Below are 16,224 nucleotides of genomic sequence, written 5' to 3'. Positions count from 1 at the left end.
GAAACTGTCTTTCCAGAAGATAAATGATTATTTTGTACTCTAAGGTGCAAACTGAAGGGTTTGAAATCATTTTATTATTATAATGTATTCGCATGGGTTGTCTACATAAACATCAGCGACAAATATAATGGCTTCTGTGTCAGTGACAAATAGCATGCATGTGAAATAGCTGTCCTGCGTCATTGTCAGATAACGGTGTCCTTTATTGCCTGACATAGTGATATATAGTTATGTGCTTGAGCATGTGTCACTCACAGCCAGATATAGCAGTGAAATATACCTGCGGTTTAATGATGAATAGTGATTTGTTAGATAGGCAACTAAATTTGTGTATCTAATCGGGGAAAAACGAGAACGCTTATTGCCCCTGAAATCACTTTCACAAATGACCATCATTGTACTTTATAAATCCGAAGCCAGCTCTCGCAACAGCTGCCTATATGCCACATAGGACTAACAGGGGACCTGTATCATGCTTCTTGAGTTTATGTATGTATTGCATAGACATCCTCTACGTGTAGGATTAACCTTGTCCTTATTCGCAATAAAAGAACAAGGACTTCTAGTGACCCTTTTTGCCGATATTATACTGTGAAAAATGTCTTCCATACGCTAACTTTCCGTGCGCACTTTCATCTGCCAAGCTGCTAGTCTGAAATATGGCACATGTGTTGCCCTCAGACTCCTTTAGTTTGGCTACTAATCATGAAATTTACATATATCCTTTAGGCTATTTGGACACTGTGCCGGCCGGTGACCAGACCAAGAATTAAAAGGGATGTTGATATTGCTAATTTTTTTTATAAAAATTTAAATATCCACATTACTTAGTGTTTATTGAAATAAAAAAGAATAGAAATGTGTAAAATAAACTGTAGATATAAAAATAAGCTTCTCTCTGACTGGCATCTCTGCCTGCAAGTGATCTGTGTTGCTGCAGCTGTTTTGCTTCATTAAACCTAGTCCAAGACTGGCTGTGACTGTTGTTTGATTATAAATGGTTGGACATCTATGAAGTGAACAGGATAGACAGGAAGGTATATGCTAAATGGAAGCTGGGAAACGACTGACCGTAAGTGCAATGGGACCTCTGGGAATACAACCAATACATTGCTGCTGCTAGGTTTTATTCCTCTGGTTTGCTAAGCTGGCAGTCGCTTTAGTGCATATAATAACCCTGATTTACAGTTTGTTATGTGAAATTTTCTCCCTTTAGATGGGCAATAGCAAGATCTCTATATGGTTATCAACCACAATTTACATTTTTCCAAAAGTAATGAAGCAGTTGTCTATAAGTACTCGTATTGTGGGTTAAGGCTCCCATACATCAGCAATCGATTGGGACAAATTTTCAGACGATTGTATGGGGTTCACAGATTCCAACCAAAAATCTATTGGGATTGTTAAATCAGGTTGTCCAACATGTTGGATTTCACAGATCAATTGGGGCTGTAGATTGCTAGTGTATGGTAACAATCAGCAGATTTGCAGACCGTTTCTACTAAATTTGATGAGCCTTTCAAGATAAGCAGATCTGTAGTTGCTGAAAATGATCTGTAAATCACTGAAAACTATTTGTAATGTTTGGGCGCAGATTGGTGAATTGGGGAATCTTTAAATCTGGGAATAAATCTCAGAATCTGCAGATTGTTTTTTTTTTGTGATTGCTGATGTATGGGGGCCTTTATTGTGAACGATGATCAAGCCTCATGTACAGGCACTCATACATCAGCAATCACCAAAAAACAATTTGCAGATTCAGAGATTTATTTATTTTTAACCTAGATTTAAAGATTCCCCAATTCACCAGTCTGTGCCCATTCATTACAGATATGTTTCAGTGATTTGCAGATCATTTTCAGCAAATACAGATCTGGAAAGGCCCATCAGTTTACTTGAAACGGTCTGCAAATCTGCTCATTGTTACCATACACTAGCAATCTACAACCCCAATTATTGATCTGTAAAATCCAACATTTTGGACAGCCTGATTTAACAATCCCAATCGATTCTTGGTCTGAACCTGTGATATGTGAACCACTTAGATTGCAGATTTATTTGCACAATCATCTGCAAAACGCCAAATCACCCCAATTGATTGCTGAGACAGACCTTAGGGCAGGGCTGGCCAAACCGGTCCTCGGAATCTACCAACAGTTCATGTTTTCCAGGCCTCCTGGAGATCTGTATAATTGTCAGTTAGGAATAAATGCATTACATCTTAATTAGTAATGACTACACCTGTGCACCAGCTAGGTGGTCTGGAAAATGTGAACTGTTGGTAGATCTCGAGGACTGGTTTGGTCAGCTCTACCTTAGGGTAACTCATGCTATATACATACAGGTGCAGTTACTTGTGTCCAGTGCCAGTTAGCTATCACTATAGTGATAATGGATCTCAATGGTAAATGTGCCCTTTGTACTCTCTGAGAGCAGGGTGCACCTGAAATACAACATAAACATGTACCACATAGAGCAATGGTCTATATTGGGGCAGCTGTGTAGCTGTATCCACCATAAGATTGCTGCACCAGAGGTAGAAAGGTCTGCATAATGGCCTAGCCACACTTAAGAGCCTGATTCTGAGGGCAGTTTCCGTGTCTGCATCTTTTGTTGGTTTGGCACCTGTGACTTTATTAGTAAGGCAGCTACAAGCCCCTCCATGGTGTACATCCATACTTCGGATTGGCAAGGACTGAAATACCAGCCCCATGCACGGTGCAGATTCTTCATCAGAGAATGGCCCTCAGTGTGCACCTGAATAGCCACCTCCCAGACACCACTCAGGAACGCCCAGTACATTTTCTTTACATTTCTTAGTCTGTGCGGTTGATACTGCACACACCACTTGATACCAGCACTATGCAACGTGCGGCGACCTCGAAGCATGATCAGTTGGAAAAATATTGACCATTTGCGGGAATATCAGTATTGTGTCCAACCCAGAATCAGGCCTTAATTCACTTAGCTAAACACGACCTCCATCTGTGAGATTGTTTAATCTTTACCCATCATTTGGACAATTTCTTCCTCCTAAATTATCCTCTTGCTTTCCGGCAGTTCTAGATTATAAACTCCTTCAAGCAGGGCCAGCTCCTTCATTAATATCAATATACATATATGCGTACTCTTATTTTTCCATTTATACAGTAATGAAGAATATGTAATAACCTGTCTCCTGTATATCACTGATTAATGACCTTCAGTGCAATCTTGTAGCTTATTCATTCATTGAAATCCCATGTCAAATCATCATAGTAAATACAGCTGTATTTTTGTGCACATTGTTGAATGATCACCAGACTACATAGATGCAGCCACCTCTGTGTTCATAGACTATGGGTGCTCAGTAGATAGGGAGGTTTGTGGTATCATTTGAAATGTTATAGTATTGTTACTTATTATTAAAGTTCCTATCTGACTTCAATGTAAAGTGACAATATGGTAAAACTGTGAACTTGTACTGAATATGGATTTGTGATGACACTACTGATAATATTTGCCATAAGAATACAGAAATTCACTATAGATCTATATGTACCTCCTGTACCTGAGCATGATCCATTGTGTACGATCCATTACCTGTGGAACAGTTCATTGCCACATTTTGTATAATAGTTATTTTTCTCTTCTCAAATTTCATACTTCTGATTCCCAGCTAATTCTTCTCCATGAATCAGCCGAATGGTGGGTTCTTGCTCTGTCACCTGGAAAAGTCCCTAATGACAGAGGTGAAGGGTTCCTAATACTCCCCATCTGAGAGTAGCACACAGTCCTTCCTAGAGATGCCATGCTAAAAAGGGTTTGTGTGTCTCTGGGGGTCATAGTTGGTGGTATGGCACGTGTTATTGTCCCCCTCAAACATGTTTCACGTTGTGAGGGCTTGCAGAAAGCAGGACTAAGCCATCTGTCTCCGCTGTGTTTCGCTGCGGAGTTGCTGCAGGAAGGACACACTTGGGAGGTATGAGGAAGAGAACAATAAGAAGGACTATCACAATTTTGATGCAGCCTTAAGTCATCTCTGTGGAGGGAGTCACACAACAGGAAAGGCTTTCTGGATACCCGCCTGGGAATAGGGGATGGACACCAAGCACTACAGTGCAGGGTGGGTGCGGTGACAATGGTGGGTGGTCTCTGCACTGGATTCAATTTGTTGCTTGGTGCGCAGCCAGTTCCTAGTTCTGTCCCTAGGACACTTCCATTTTGTGAGATAAGGGACATTTGTGGGATCATGTCCTGACACGTGTAGGTGTTTATTGTTGCAGAGCTGGGCTCTATCTCTTCTACTAGAGAGCATGGAGCTTTAGAAGATCGCAATGCAGGTGAAAGAATTGATGCACTGGGTGTTTGGGTTGCAGTTCCTACAGGCTTTGCAATGACCCCACACTGAGGAGAAGAAATGGTCTGCGGTTGCTGCTGTGAGGCCTGTAAAGAAAAAGCGGCTTGCAGACTTTCACTTCGCTGTCTCCAAGTACGTAGTGCATGGGATGCAGTCTCCAGGGACCCCCCAACACCTGAGGAGGAAACCAGATCCCTCGCTGTCTGTAGTACCCTTAAAACATTCACTGGTACTGGAGTGCCTGTCACATCAGGGTCAGGACAAGTGGGACCACGGGATGGGCTTTGAACACCTCGAAAACAACTGTATATCCCCTAAGAAATGTAAGAACAGGAAGTGAGAAAACTGAAACACAGAAAAGCATTCTGGGTCTTTGAGTTGGTGAGTACATTTTGTAACTAGCCTACAGAACTAAACATATTTCTACTGTCCAATAGAAAATACGGATTTCTTTCCTTGAATGTTTCCCAATCGTGAAACTATTCTCTATAAGTCATCCATCCAGTAGATGTGACCTTAGTGTAATTACTTTCTGGTATGGCCTTAGAACTAGTTGTTCCATGTATAAATAATGTCCGATGGGCAAATAAGGATGAATATGCTTATGCTATTGGGACAATACTGATTAATAATGGACCAACCATGAGCATGAAAAAAAACCTTGTACTTACGCAGTGTGTTTGCTGTGTTATTTACAGTGAGGGACATCTGTAATCATATAAGCCAACTACTACTCTATTGGCTGCTCTGACTCAGTTGCTACTGACCCATGCTTTACATTGTAGAAATAAAATATGATCAGAATAGTGGTCTACAAGGTGAGTTGCTTGTCTGACTGTATTTGTGCCATACTTGTCAATGCTCCCTGAATGTCAGGGAGACTCTCTGGAATAGCAGCAACACCCTGACTCCCTGAAGAGCCTAGCAATCTCCCTGATTGAACGTTACCCCCATAATGTAGCTGTTATATACCTTGGAAAAATAAATCATAGATCTATACATTCAAATGGGATCATCAGTGCCGCACATTTCCCTGCTTTGGTTATAAGGCACAAGATTCCTATGGCTACATGCATTTTCATATAAGGCCACTTACTATGGAACCACATGAGTAGAACTCAACAAGCCCTGAAACGTACAGTATCAGTGTCTTTTCTTTAACAATTAGATCTTACTGAGTGACAATGCTCAGGCGGTGTAATACACGTCCACTTTAATGTCGCTCTCATAGATGTTACAATCTCCCTGAAATGCTTTTTTCAAAAAGTAGCCTAGTATGATCTATGCTATTAAGATTCTGAATTGTGCTTGCATAATTCTGCCCACAACTTCTACAGTGTAGATAGAATGGTGCTGCTGGATAATGCGGATTTGTTATAAATGCATTATCTTCTCTAAAAGAGATTTTCTTCTACTCTCATCTGCAACATCTTGGCAGACTATATAAAGACGATAACATGCACAGTCAAGCCACATTTATTATGAGCACCTCATACATTTGACATCGGCAGCGTGTAGCCCATGAAGTATGTCACGTGTCGTGCGCTGGCTTGGTGGGTATATAAGGTGTGCGATAGGCCTTCTGCACATACTATATATAACCCATTGCAGTCATGGGTAAAAGGGGCGATTTATCAGAGTTGCAAAAAGGGATAATTATCGTGGGCCAAGGGTGGCAGTATTTCTGAAACAGTGCAGTCTGTGAACTGTTCACGTGCTGCTTTGGTGAAGATGTAGCGTGACTGGACATGTGGCGCCATTGGGAATAACCGACATGGAAACTGCGGAGCACCACGTGCCACTGATGTGAAAGGTGAATGTCGGCTACGAAGGTGCCTGAGGGCCGACCGACACACTACAGTGGAGCAGCTCACAGTCAAAATGAACCTGGGGGCTACCAGACTTGTGTCTAAAATGACAATTCAGCCCGTCTAGCTGCTGTCCGTGCTGCACACGGCGGTTACTCGGTGGTCATAATAATGTGACTCAACTGTGTATCTGATGGGGTACGCCCCCTCTCTAACATTCTTTACATTCTGCCGCCCATAAACTTGCTTTTATGTGGCTAACCCTGTTCTCTTTTCATCTACTTATTCCTAATCCATCTTACCCGGCTGATTCCGAGCAGGCTCTGCTCAATACAAGAGCTGGGCACACAGTGTCTCATCCTCCAATACACAAGGTGCTCCCAGGAGAAGACCAGAAGACTCAGCCCCATAGCCACCAGTAGCATGTAGAAGACACCAGCCATATTATCAATGTCCAGTTTACTGCTCACAGCCTCATTTTTCTCATTTTGACATATACCCGATAACCAGACTGTTTCCAGCCTCTGAGTGTCACCTTGAAAGAAATGAAATAATCACTAAATTATTATAGACAGACATCGCTCTATTTCCTACTTTAGTTACATATTATTATCTAGTTCCAGACTATGCACTATCAATATACCGCTGCATTCTGCTGCAGCCTAATTAAACAGGTAATGATGCTGTGTAGATATCAGTGATCCGAGATCACCACTCCTGCTGCCGTTGGAACGTGATTGTCAGCAACAGACTCCGACCTGAATGTAATGAGGTTTCATTTTATTTCCTGAGTACTGGAGCATATAAGTGCAGTGTTCATTACGAATACTATGTCTTCCAGTGCTTATTAGACTTCATATAGAAAGAGCTGATCATATTGTGACACATTTCAAGAAATGCAGAATAAGCATAGATCTGGTCACTCCTGCCCCCTCCGGGCTGAAAAAAGATATAAATAATACATAAAAATTTCTTATTGTTACAGACTCACCACAACCCTGTCCACAGCACAATATTACCACATTGGCCATTATAATTGACTGATGCATTTTGCATTCAAATGCCATTCTTATTCACCACTGCTTTACTTACAAAATATGAAGCACTAAACCCACAAAAACAGAAACCATCCTCCAATTTATGTCAGCACATCCAATCCCTTTCAGCCACACACTACATAGATCTGCTCAGCCTCAATGCTGATCATTTTTTCACAAAGTACAAGGTAAGCTTCAAATAGTTATAATTCTCTTGCTTAGAATTATTTGATGCTGGCTTCCAAAAGGGGGGAAGATGCAAGTGAAAGTAATAAAAATAGATAATTGACAAGTGCCGCCAACAGCTCCCCCTACCCTGCATCGCTATGTGCCCCCTCCGCACACACCTAGTTACAGCCCTGCCAGCAACAGTTAAAGTTTTGTGTAGATGTCGCCTGTAGATGGCGTTCTCTATCGGGGGTGTGGTATTGAAAGTCGACAGTAATTAGGTTGACAATGTCTAGGTCGACCACTATTGGTCGACAGTAACTAGGTCGACAGGGTGTCTAGGTCGACAGGGTCTTTAGGTCGACATGTTCTAGGTCAACAGATCAAAAGGTCGACATGAGTTTTTAATGTTATTTTGGGGTCGTTTTCTTCGTAGAGTGACCGGGAACCCCAATTAGTGCACTGCGTTCGCTCGCCATGCTTCGGGCATGGTGCCTTCGCTCCGCTACCGCTTCGCTCGGCACAGATTACCGTTCCAATCGTAGTCCACGTGGATCGTTAAGTATGAAAAGGTTCAAAAAAAGAAAAAATTGTGAAAAACTCATGTCGACCTTTTGACCTGTCGACCTAGAACATGTCGACCTAAAGACCCTGTCGACCTATACACCCTGTCGACCTAGTTACTGTCGACCAATAGTGGTCGACCTAGACATTGTCGACCTAGTTACTGTCGACTTTCAATCCGGATCCCCTCTATCGGTGCCCAAAGTGTTGCTCTTTGGAGCATTGTACATAATTTGCCATTGAAAACAGATATTTACTGCAATCACTCCTTAATATATTCTAGAGATACTCAATTTTTGCATGAATCCTCCAAAAACGTCTGTTGTGAGATTTCCTGCATAGCTCCATAGCCTTGAACTAAATGCACATATATTGTTGTGCTCTATATATAAATATTGTGCTATATGTTAGATGTTGTACATATTGCAGGAAAGCAACTATAGTAAAAATAATAATAATTAATTTTTCTTTTCCCCTGTATAAAATATACTTATTCTGATATTGTACCAAAGGGGGAAAAAAAAAAACCCAACACATTATGGGGCTGATGCACATCTGAGGGGGTGATTCAGACCTGATCGTAGATGCACTAAAAATAGCACATCTACGATCAGATTCTCTGACATGCGGGGGGACGCCCAGCACAGGGCTAGTCCGCCCCACATGTCAGGCCCTGCCCCCTCCCCCCCCCCACACAGGTGCAAAAGCATTGCACACTCGACAATGCTTTTGCACCTGCCAAGTAGCTCCCTACCTGTCCAGCCAAGCTGTGCTGGAGGGCAGCTTCCCGCCGCATTCCTGTTCGCATCGGCTGCGTGTGATATCACACATCCGCCGCAGCCTGCTCCCGCAACGGTCCAGACACGCCTGCATTGTCCGGACAGTGCTCCACCTACGGCATTCTAACACCGTTGGCACGCCCCCTCCCGCCCCGCGACCACCTCTACCTGTCAATCAGACAGAGGCGATTGCAGCCCTGAGATGCTTTCACATCTCACTAGGTCTTACTGGGTGTGCATGCTCAGTGCGCGGACACTCCAGCAAGGGCTTCAGGCTGCATTCGCTGGTACAATCGTTGCTCTGAATTAGGCCTTGAATGCAGATTAATTTGCAGAGTGTATCTTGTGTGTTTTTTCTGGAGCGTATGCAAGTAGGCAATGCAGAGCCAAACACAGCTCAGTCATGTCTCCATTTACAGCAAAATAAAGTTTAATTTCTACATTGGTCCTGGCTAGTCCTGCAGTTAATTTAAATATATATGCAAGTAGACAATCTTTCATTACAATTAAAGGACGGCAGAAAAAAGGGGAATTTTCTATTAGAAAACAAAATAGAGAGTATAGAACCAGTACACAGAACCTAAACAAAAAGTGTATACAATATGAATGTAGTCACTAAATTAATACCACAGCTATACCGATGCAACACTGTCTTGCTTAATAAAACAGTGTTAAAAACAATTGCAATTAAAATTTCTGTTTATAGAGTCCTATTATCCTTTTATATTCTACTCATCCACAGCAAATTGCAACTCTGGATTTAAAACGTCTCATAGACACTGGTTATAGCGTTCTGTAAATATTCAATAGGTTAAACAGATCCAGTTCAAAGTTAAAGCATTCATAGTGTTTAATATAAAGATATCCTTGCGGAACCCAGCATCAGACACCTAGGGGGAAATTTAGTAGGGTGTGAGAATCAGAAAGTGAGAGATTTTGGTCAAATTCTCCAGGCAGATTTTGCAATGTAAATGATTGCCACTTTAAAAAAGCAGGAGAATTTGACCAAAATCTCTCACTCTCTGATTCTCACACCCTATTACATTTCCCCCTTAGTGTGTATCACTGTATTGTGTAAACAGTCTCACGGCTTACAGCTGAGTGACTCCAGAGCAGAGGATTGGCTTCCAACAAAGCAGTGAAGTCCCGATTTGCTTGAAATTTGAGATTTGCTCCAGTGATTTTGGATGAAAACAATTGCTACTCAGACTCCTTATGCAGAACACAGTTTAGAATGATTTGCCAACACACGTAAAAAGTGTCACTTAGCCAGAGGTGCTTTAAGAGATGTGAGGGATACGTCAGTGCACTCAGCATTCAGTTATGACCCTAATAACGGGCCTAATTCAGAGTTGATCGCAGCAGCAAATGTGTTAGCAGTTGTTCAAAACTATGTGCACTTCAGGGGGGGGGGGGGCAGACAGTGGTTCAGGGGGGGGGGGGAGACAGACAGTGGTGTCGAGAGAGAGGGGGGGGGGGGGAGAGGGTACAAATTACCTGGGTCCAGGTCTGATGGTGGGGCCCAGTGAGGGTCCAGTAGGGGCCCAGGCCCCCACAACCTTACCTGGCAGTAGCAGCTGCAGCTCTTCTTCTTAGCCCAGCAAACGCTGCTATGTACTGGGCTGCAGTGTGGCCACGGAGGTGCTTAAAATACAATTTTTTTTATTTTTTTTATAGGGGTACATGACCACACCTCCGGTGATTAGGCCATGCCCCTTGAAAAGCACCTGGACCCAGCCCGGCTCTTGACTGCCCTGGGGGCAGATATAACGTGCATAGAGAGTTAGATTTGGGTGGGGTGTGTTCAAACACTGGGCTCCACAAGGCACCCACCCTGACGCACTTAGAGTTAGATTTGGGTGGGGTGTGTTCAAACTGAAATCTAAATTGCAGTGTAATAATAAAGCAGCCAGTATTTGCCCTGCACAGAAACAAAATAACCCACCCAAATCTAACTCTCTGCACATGTTACATCTGCCCCACCTGCAGTGCATATGGTTTTGCTCATCTGCTAACAAAGTTGCTGCTACGATCAGGTCTGAATTAGGCCCAACATCTCTGTGTCAGAATCCACTAGCAGCTGAAAGGGTGTAGTTGGGTGGTAACGGGGCATTTGCATGCATATAGGCAATGTTCAGAGGGGACATGCAATGGAACTGAGGGATATGCGGATAATGATGATGGCTGTAAAAACAATATCATGGGTCATACTTTACAACTTTGTACCGGGAAGAGAGGGGGGGCTGCATTATTGAGTCAAGAAAACATGCATTGTATAATGGGGGTGTGGGGCTACGATGATGTGATTCAGCAGGAATTGTGTCATCAGACCCCCTCGGGCCACCCACTTGCTCTCTGTAAGTGGGGAGCTACGGGGGGTGCGGGCAGCTGGCTTTGCTGGAGACTTGCCCATCTTTCCATGGGGCCAGGAGCGCCATTCCAGGAGAGTAGGCTAGTATGAGATAGATGTGTAAAATTCTGCACATGGACAGATATACAGATTGTCTTCCATGCAGGCATGCCGGGAGCAGTTACGGCTGAGGCATTCAGCATTGCATCACCAGGATTTTGTTTTGAATAACTAAAGAATAACAAAATTATCCCTGGCAAAAAATGTTGAAATTAATCTGAACCATGTGAACACCAGAGGTGTGGTTCAATATATCTACAGAAAATAGGTCAACCCCAAATGGTCAACATGCAAAAGGTCCACAAGGTCAAAAGGTTTATATGGAAAAGGTAGATAGTAGAAAAGGTCCACAAGTTCAAAAGGTCAACATTAAAATTGGTCAACACAAGTTATTTTTCTTTTTTTTGGTGTCATTTTGTATGTTTCACCATATCTGAGCCATATTAGTGGTAACTTGTACCATCAGTGGGCTTGCTTCGCTTGCCATTCTTCAACGTGTATGGTAAATAATGTACAAAGTTAATTTAAAAAAAAAAAAAGTGTTGACCATTGTCATGTTGACCTTTTGAACCTGTCAACCTTGATACAGGGGCGTAAGTTAATGCCAGGCACCCGGAGGCAAAATAGAAAGTGGTGCCCCTTCAGTGGCTCCTGCTTGCACATGTGCCGACATCCCAGCGACTTGCCAATGGTACACCTGGGAGAATAAAGATTCCTTATTGCAGCTAATTGTGGTGATAAGGAATCTTTATTTTCGGGTGCAGGCTGCAAATGATAATAATAGAGCCCCGAGGAGGGGTTTAATCAAGCTCGGAGAGAGATAAAATTGTGAGAGATAAAGTACCAGCCAATCAGCTTCTGCCTTACATTTTACAGGCCGTGTTTGAAAAATGACAGTTAGAAGTTTTGTTATAATAATTAGTTCATCTTCTGCTCTCCTTTCTGTCCTCATATAAGACACAGCAGCAGAGCTATAGCTTATTGTACACACTTTGATCTGCTATCAGACACATTCTAGACTCTTCAGCTGAAGGGGTCTTCAAGCGGGGTTTCTGAGCTTGGACTGCAGTCAGCAGTGAATACCCCAAATCACTATGAAATGAATGGAGAGAGATCTTTTGTAGTTCAGCAGCTTCCTCTGTCTTTCTTGGCACCCCTCTGACAGCTGGAGCCCTGCGGCAAATGTCTCTATTGTCTCTGGGAGTTACACCCTGTCTTGAGCACCTTTTACGTGTCCACTTATTATTATTATTATTATTATTACCAGTTATTTATATAGCGCACACATATTCTGCAGTGCTTTACAGAGACTATTCGGCCATTCACATCAGTCCCTGCCCCAGTGGACCTTACAATCTATATTCCCTACTACATGAACACGCACACACATTCACGTTAGGGTTTTTTGTTGGGAGCCAATTAACCTACTTGTATATTTTTTGGATTGTGGAAGGAAACCATAGTACCAGGAGGAAACCCATGCAAGAACAGGGAGAATATACAAACTCCACACAGTTAGGGCCATGGTGGTAGTCGAACCCATGACCTCAGTGCTGTGTGGCAGTAATGCTAACCATTACACTGTCCGTGCTGCACACCTTTTGACCCTGTCCACCTTTTGCATGCTGATCATTGTGCCAAATCACGGTCCCCAATTTAGAAAAAAAATGGGACTACAGTACTTTCTGCCACATTAGTTTGCCTAACAGGAGTTATCTGTGATATCTGCTGCTTTCAGACTTTGTTTAATAGGCTAGTTACAGTATGTAAATCATGTGGAAACAGCTGCTTCCGCATGGTTTTATTAAAAGGCCCCAAAGGCAGTACATGGATAGATAGATAGATAGATAGATAGATAGATAGATAGATAGATAGATAGATAGATAGATAGATAAATACATACATACATACATACATACATACATAATACATTCTTCTATTACTAAGCACCACAGAGAAGCTACTCACATTGCATTTTACCCAAACTATAGGGTACACAGTAATAGGTCTGGACAATGAAGAGAGCCAGGGAGGAGAAGAACAGAGAAAGCTAAGTTGAGGACAGTGACAAACATGCAGAGGCAATAGGCAGCAGCTGTCCTAGAGGCCTGGGGCACATGCCCTCTGTCTGTCTCCTCAATCCAAATATGTCAGTGCCGATGCTACAGTCATGAACTGCTTCTGATGCACAGGCAGATGGACTGTGAATAATAAACAGTTTGCAGCTAGGATCATCGGTGCTGGTGGGCTTTCTTGACAGCCAGAGCCATTTACAATTGTACCCATCATACACCATATGCATGCTTATTGTGAATACAAATCACTACAATAACAGCAGCCAATAAACCGTACTGGTGATGACATCATTTATTGTGCATACTTACCATCACCTAAGAACTGCAGCAGTGCAAGGTCAATGGGACGCTTCCATCGAGAGTTCTTCTGCAAAGCAATACCATATCCAGTTGTAGCAAATACTTTTCCACTTCCAATGGTCACTAACTTGCATCCTTCATCCTTTCCTGCCATGTAATTCAGTACTGCTGCATCATAGATAAAGGCATCCAACTTTCTGTCAGAAAACACATGAAAGACAAATGTAACAACAATGAAAGTTGGCACACGGGAAGAAAGTTGGCAAATAGGGGATATTTAGGATAATAGGATATGTACAAGACGTTTCAATAATAGAAACACAAGGCATTGTAACAGATCTATTAAAGCAACAACTGTTTATCATTTATTTGGATTGGGAATTGCTGGGGTGGAAAATTTGGCTTGGGTAGAAAATGGGCAAGTAGGCTGTGGAAAACAATGCTCAATTAGTTTTAAGGACTTCGGTAATTTACCACTGCCAATGGATTCCCCTGGGGCTATCCTATTAGCCCTGATGTTGGCGCTATTATTCTGCGATGTCGGCACTTATCGTTGATTATGCTTCAGGTGTCTGAGGCACCTGAAGCATAATGCGCGATCAGCAGCTCTTCACAGCCATGTTAAAACATGGTATTGGGTACTTATGCCCGATCCTATGTGTTATCTCCCAAAAACGAGAATTTTGTGGCCAAAAAAACATCTAGAATAGGATCTCCCAATACTCACCATCTAGCTAAAATCACTAAATTAGCCTGTATTTTGCAGTCGAAAAATTAACGGGGCTAATTTGATACCATAGTTAGTGTGCACCAAGAAAATACTGCCTTCATCATTATACCACCAGCACCAGCCCCAAGGCAGGATGGGTCTTTTTTGTTTACACCAATTTCTGACCCTCTCATCTGCATGTTGCAGCAGAATTTGACATTCATCAAACCAGGCAACGTTTTCAAATCTTTAACTGACCAGTGTTGGTGACCCTGTGCCCACTGTAGCCTCAGGTTCCTGACAGGAGTTGCTTTGGTCTTCAGTATCTATAGCCTATCCACTACAAGATTTGACTTATTGTATTTTTATAGATACTCTTCTGCATATCACTGGTACGCAGTGCTTAAAGTGGTCCTAGAGAGGTGGTGGAACTCACCCCCCTCCCCACGGCGCCCATCGAATAAATGCATTACGCGCGCCGCAAAAAGGGGCGTGGTCTCAAAAAGAAAGGGGTGTGGTCACACAATAATAATAATGCCCACAGTAGTAGCACCCCATAATACACATAATGCCCACAGCAGTAGCGCCCCTTATACAATGCCCACAGTAGTAGTGCTCCTTATGCAATGTCCACTGTACTGGTAGTGCCCACAGTGGTAGTGCCACTTATATAGAGCCCATAGTAGTGGTGCATCTTAAGCAATGCCCGCAATAGTAGTGCCCCTAATGTTCCCAGGAGTGATGCCCCTTATGAAGTGCCCCCGTTACAATGCCCTCATTAGTAGTGCCTCCAGTAGTAATGCCCTTAATGCAGTGGTTCCCAAACTGTGTGCCTATGCACCCTGCGGTGCCTCAAGACACTAGCAGGGGTGCCTTGGATTGGTGGTCCAGGACCAATTCAAACTATTTTTGGTCAAAGTAATAGACAAAACCAGTGCTTGTGGCTGCCAATTATAAAATATAAGGACAAACAGAAGCAAATATTGTCCCGCAACACACTAAAGAAACTAAGGATGACACATAAACATAATTTACTTATTGTTTTCTAAAATTCTCAAAGAAATTTTGACCTAGGGCTGCCATGAAAAAATTCTGATACTCTAGGGCGCCATGATTAAAAAAAAGTTTGTGAACCACTGCCTTAATGGTAATGCCCGTGTAGTATTGCCCCCAGTAGTAATGTTGCCTGTAGTAATGCCCCCAGTCGTTTAGCCCCAGTAGTTATGCCCCCAGTAGTAATGCCCCTGCAGTTATGACCCCAGTAGTTTACCCCCCCTTTAGTTTAGCCTCCCAGTGGTAATGCCCCCAGTAGTTTTGCCCCTTGTAGTTTAGCCACCAGTAGTAATGCCCCCAGTAGTAATGCCCCCCTGTGGTTTGCCCCTTTGCAGTTTAGCCCCTGTAGTCATGCCCCCTTGTAGTTTAGCCCCCGGTAGTAATGCCCCCAAGTAGTAATTCCTCCAGTAGTTTAGCCCCCCAGTAGTTTAGCCCCCAAGTAGTATTGCCCCTGTAGTTACGCCCCCAGTAGTAATGCCCCTGTAGTTATGCCCCCAGTAGTAATACCCTCCTGTAGTTTGCCCCCAGTAGCTTGCACTAATAATGCCCCCCAGTAGTTTGCCCCCAGTAGATGCCCCCAGTAGTAATGTCTCCCAGTAGTTTGCCCCCAGTAGATGCCCTCCTGTAGTTTGCCCCCAGTAGTTTGCCCCCTTGTAGTTTGCCCCCAGTAATAATGCCCCCCAGTAGATGTCCCCAGTAATTTGCCCCAGTAGATGCCCCTCAGTAATAATGCCCCCCAGTAGTTTGCCCCCAGTAGGTGCCCCTCTGTAGTAATGCCCCCCAGTAGTTTGCCCCCAGTAGGTGCCCCTCTGTAGTAATGCCCCCCAGTAGTTTGCCCCCAGTAGGTGCCCCTCTGTAGTAATGCCCCCCAGCAGTTTGCTCCCAGTAGGTGCCCCTCTGTAGTAATGCCCCCCAGTAGTTTGCTCCCAGTAGGTGCCCCTCTGTAGTAATGCCCCCCAGTAGTTTGCCCCCAGTATATGCC

At 43.3% G+C, this 16,224-nt stretch overlaps 1 protein-coding gene across 1 annotated transcript in view; it reads right to left on the bottom strand.

Annotated features, from left to right (window-relative positions):
- Window positions 1–1,992: 1,992 nt before the first annotated feature.
- The window catches only part of GRIN2C (glutamate ionotropic receptor NMDA type subunit 2C), a 73,547-nt gene continuing 59,315 nt past the window's right edge, over window positions 1,993–16,224 (bottom strand). The window contains exons 11-13 of the mRNA XM_063960677.1: window positions 13,490–13,677; window positions 6,450–6,682; window positions 1,993–4,653 (exon numbers count right to left, since the gene is read on the bottom strand). Of these exons, the coding sequence (XP_063816747.1) occupies window positions 3,640–4,653; window positions 6,450–6,682; window positions 13,490–13,677 (1,435 nt within the window). The 3' untranslated portion in view covers window positions 1,993–3,639. The remainder of the gene's footprint in view (window positions 4,654–6,449; window positions 6,683–13,489; window positions 13,678–16,224) is intronic.

This window comes from Pseudophryne corroboree, chromosome 3, assembly GCF_028390025.1.
Source record: "Pseudophryne corroboree isolate aPseCor3 chromosome 3, aPseCor3.hap2, whole genome shotgun sequence".
Classification (NCBI taxonomy): Eukaryota; Metazoa; Chordata; class Amphibia; order Anura; family Myobatrachidae; genus Pseudophryne; species Pseudophryne corroboree.
This window is presented reverse-complemented; position numbering and strand designations above follow the sequence as displayed.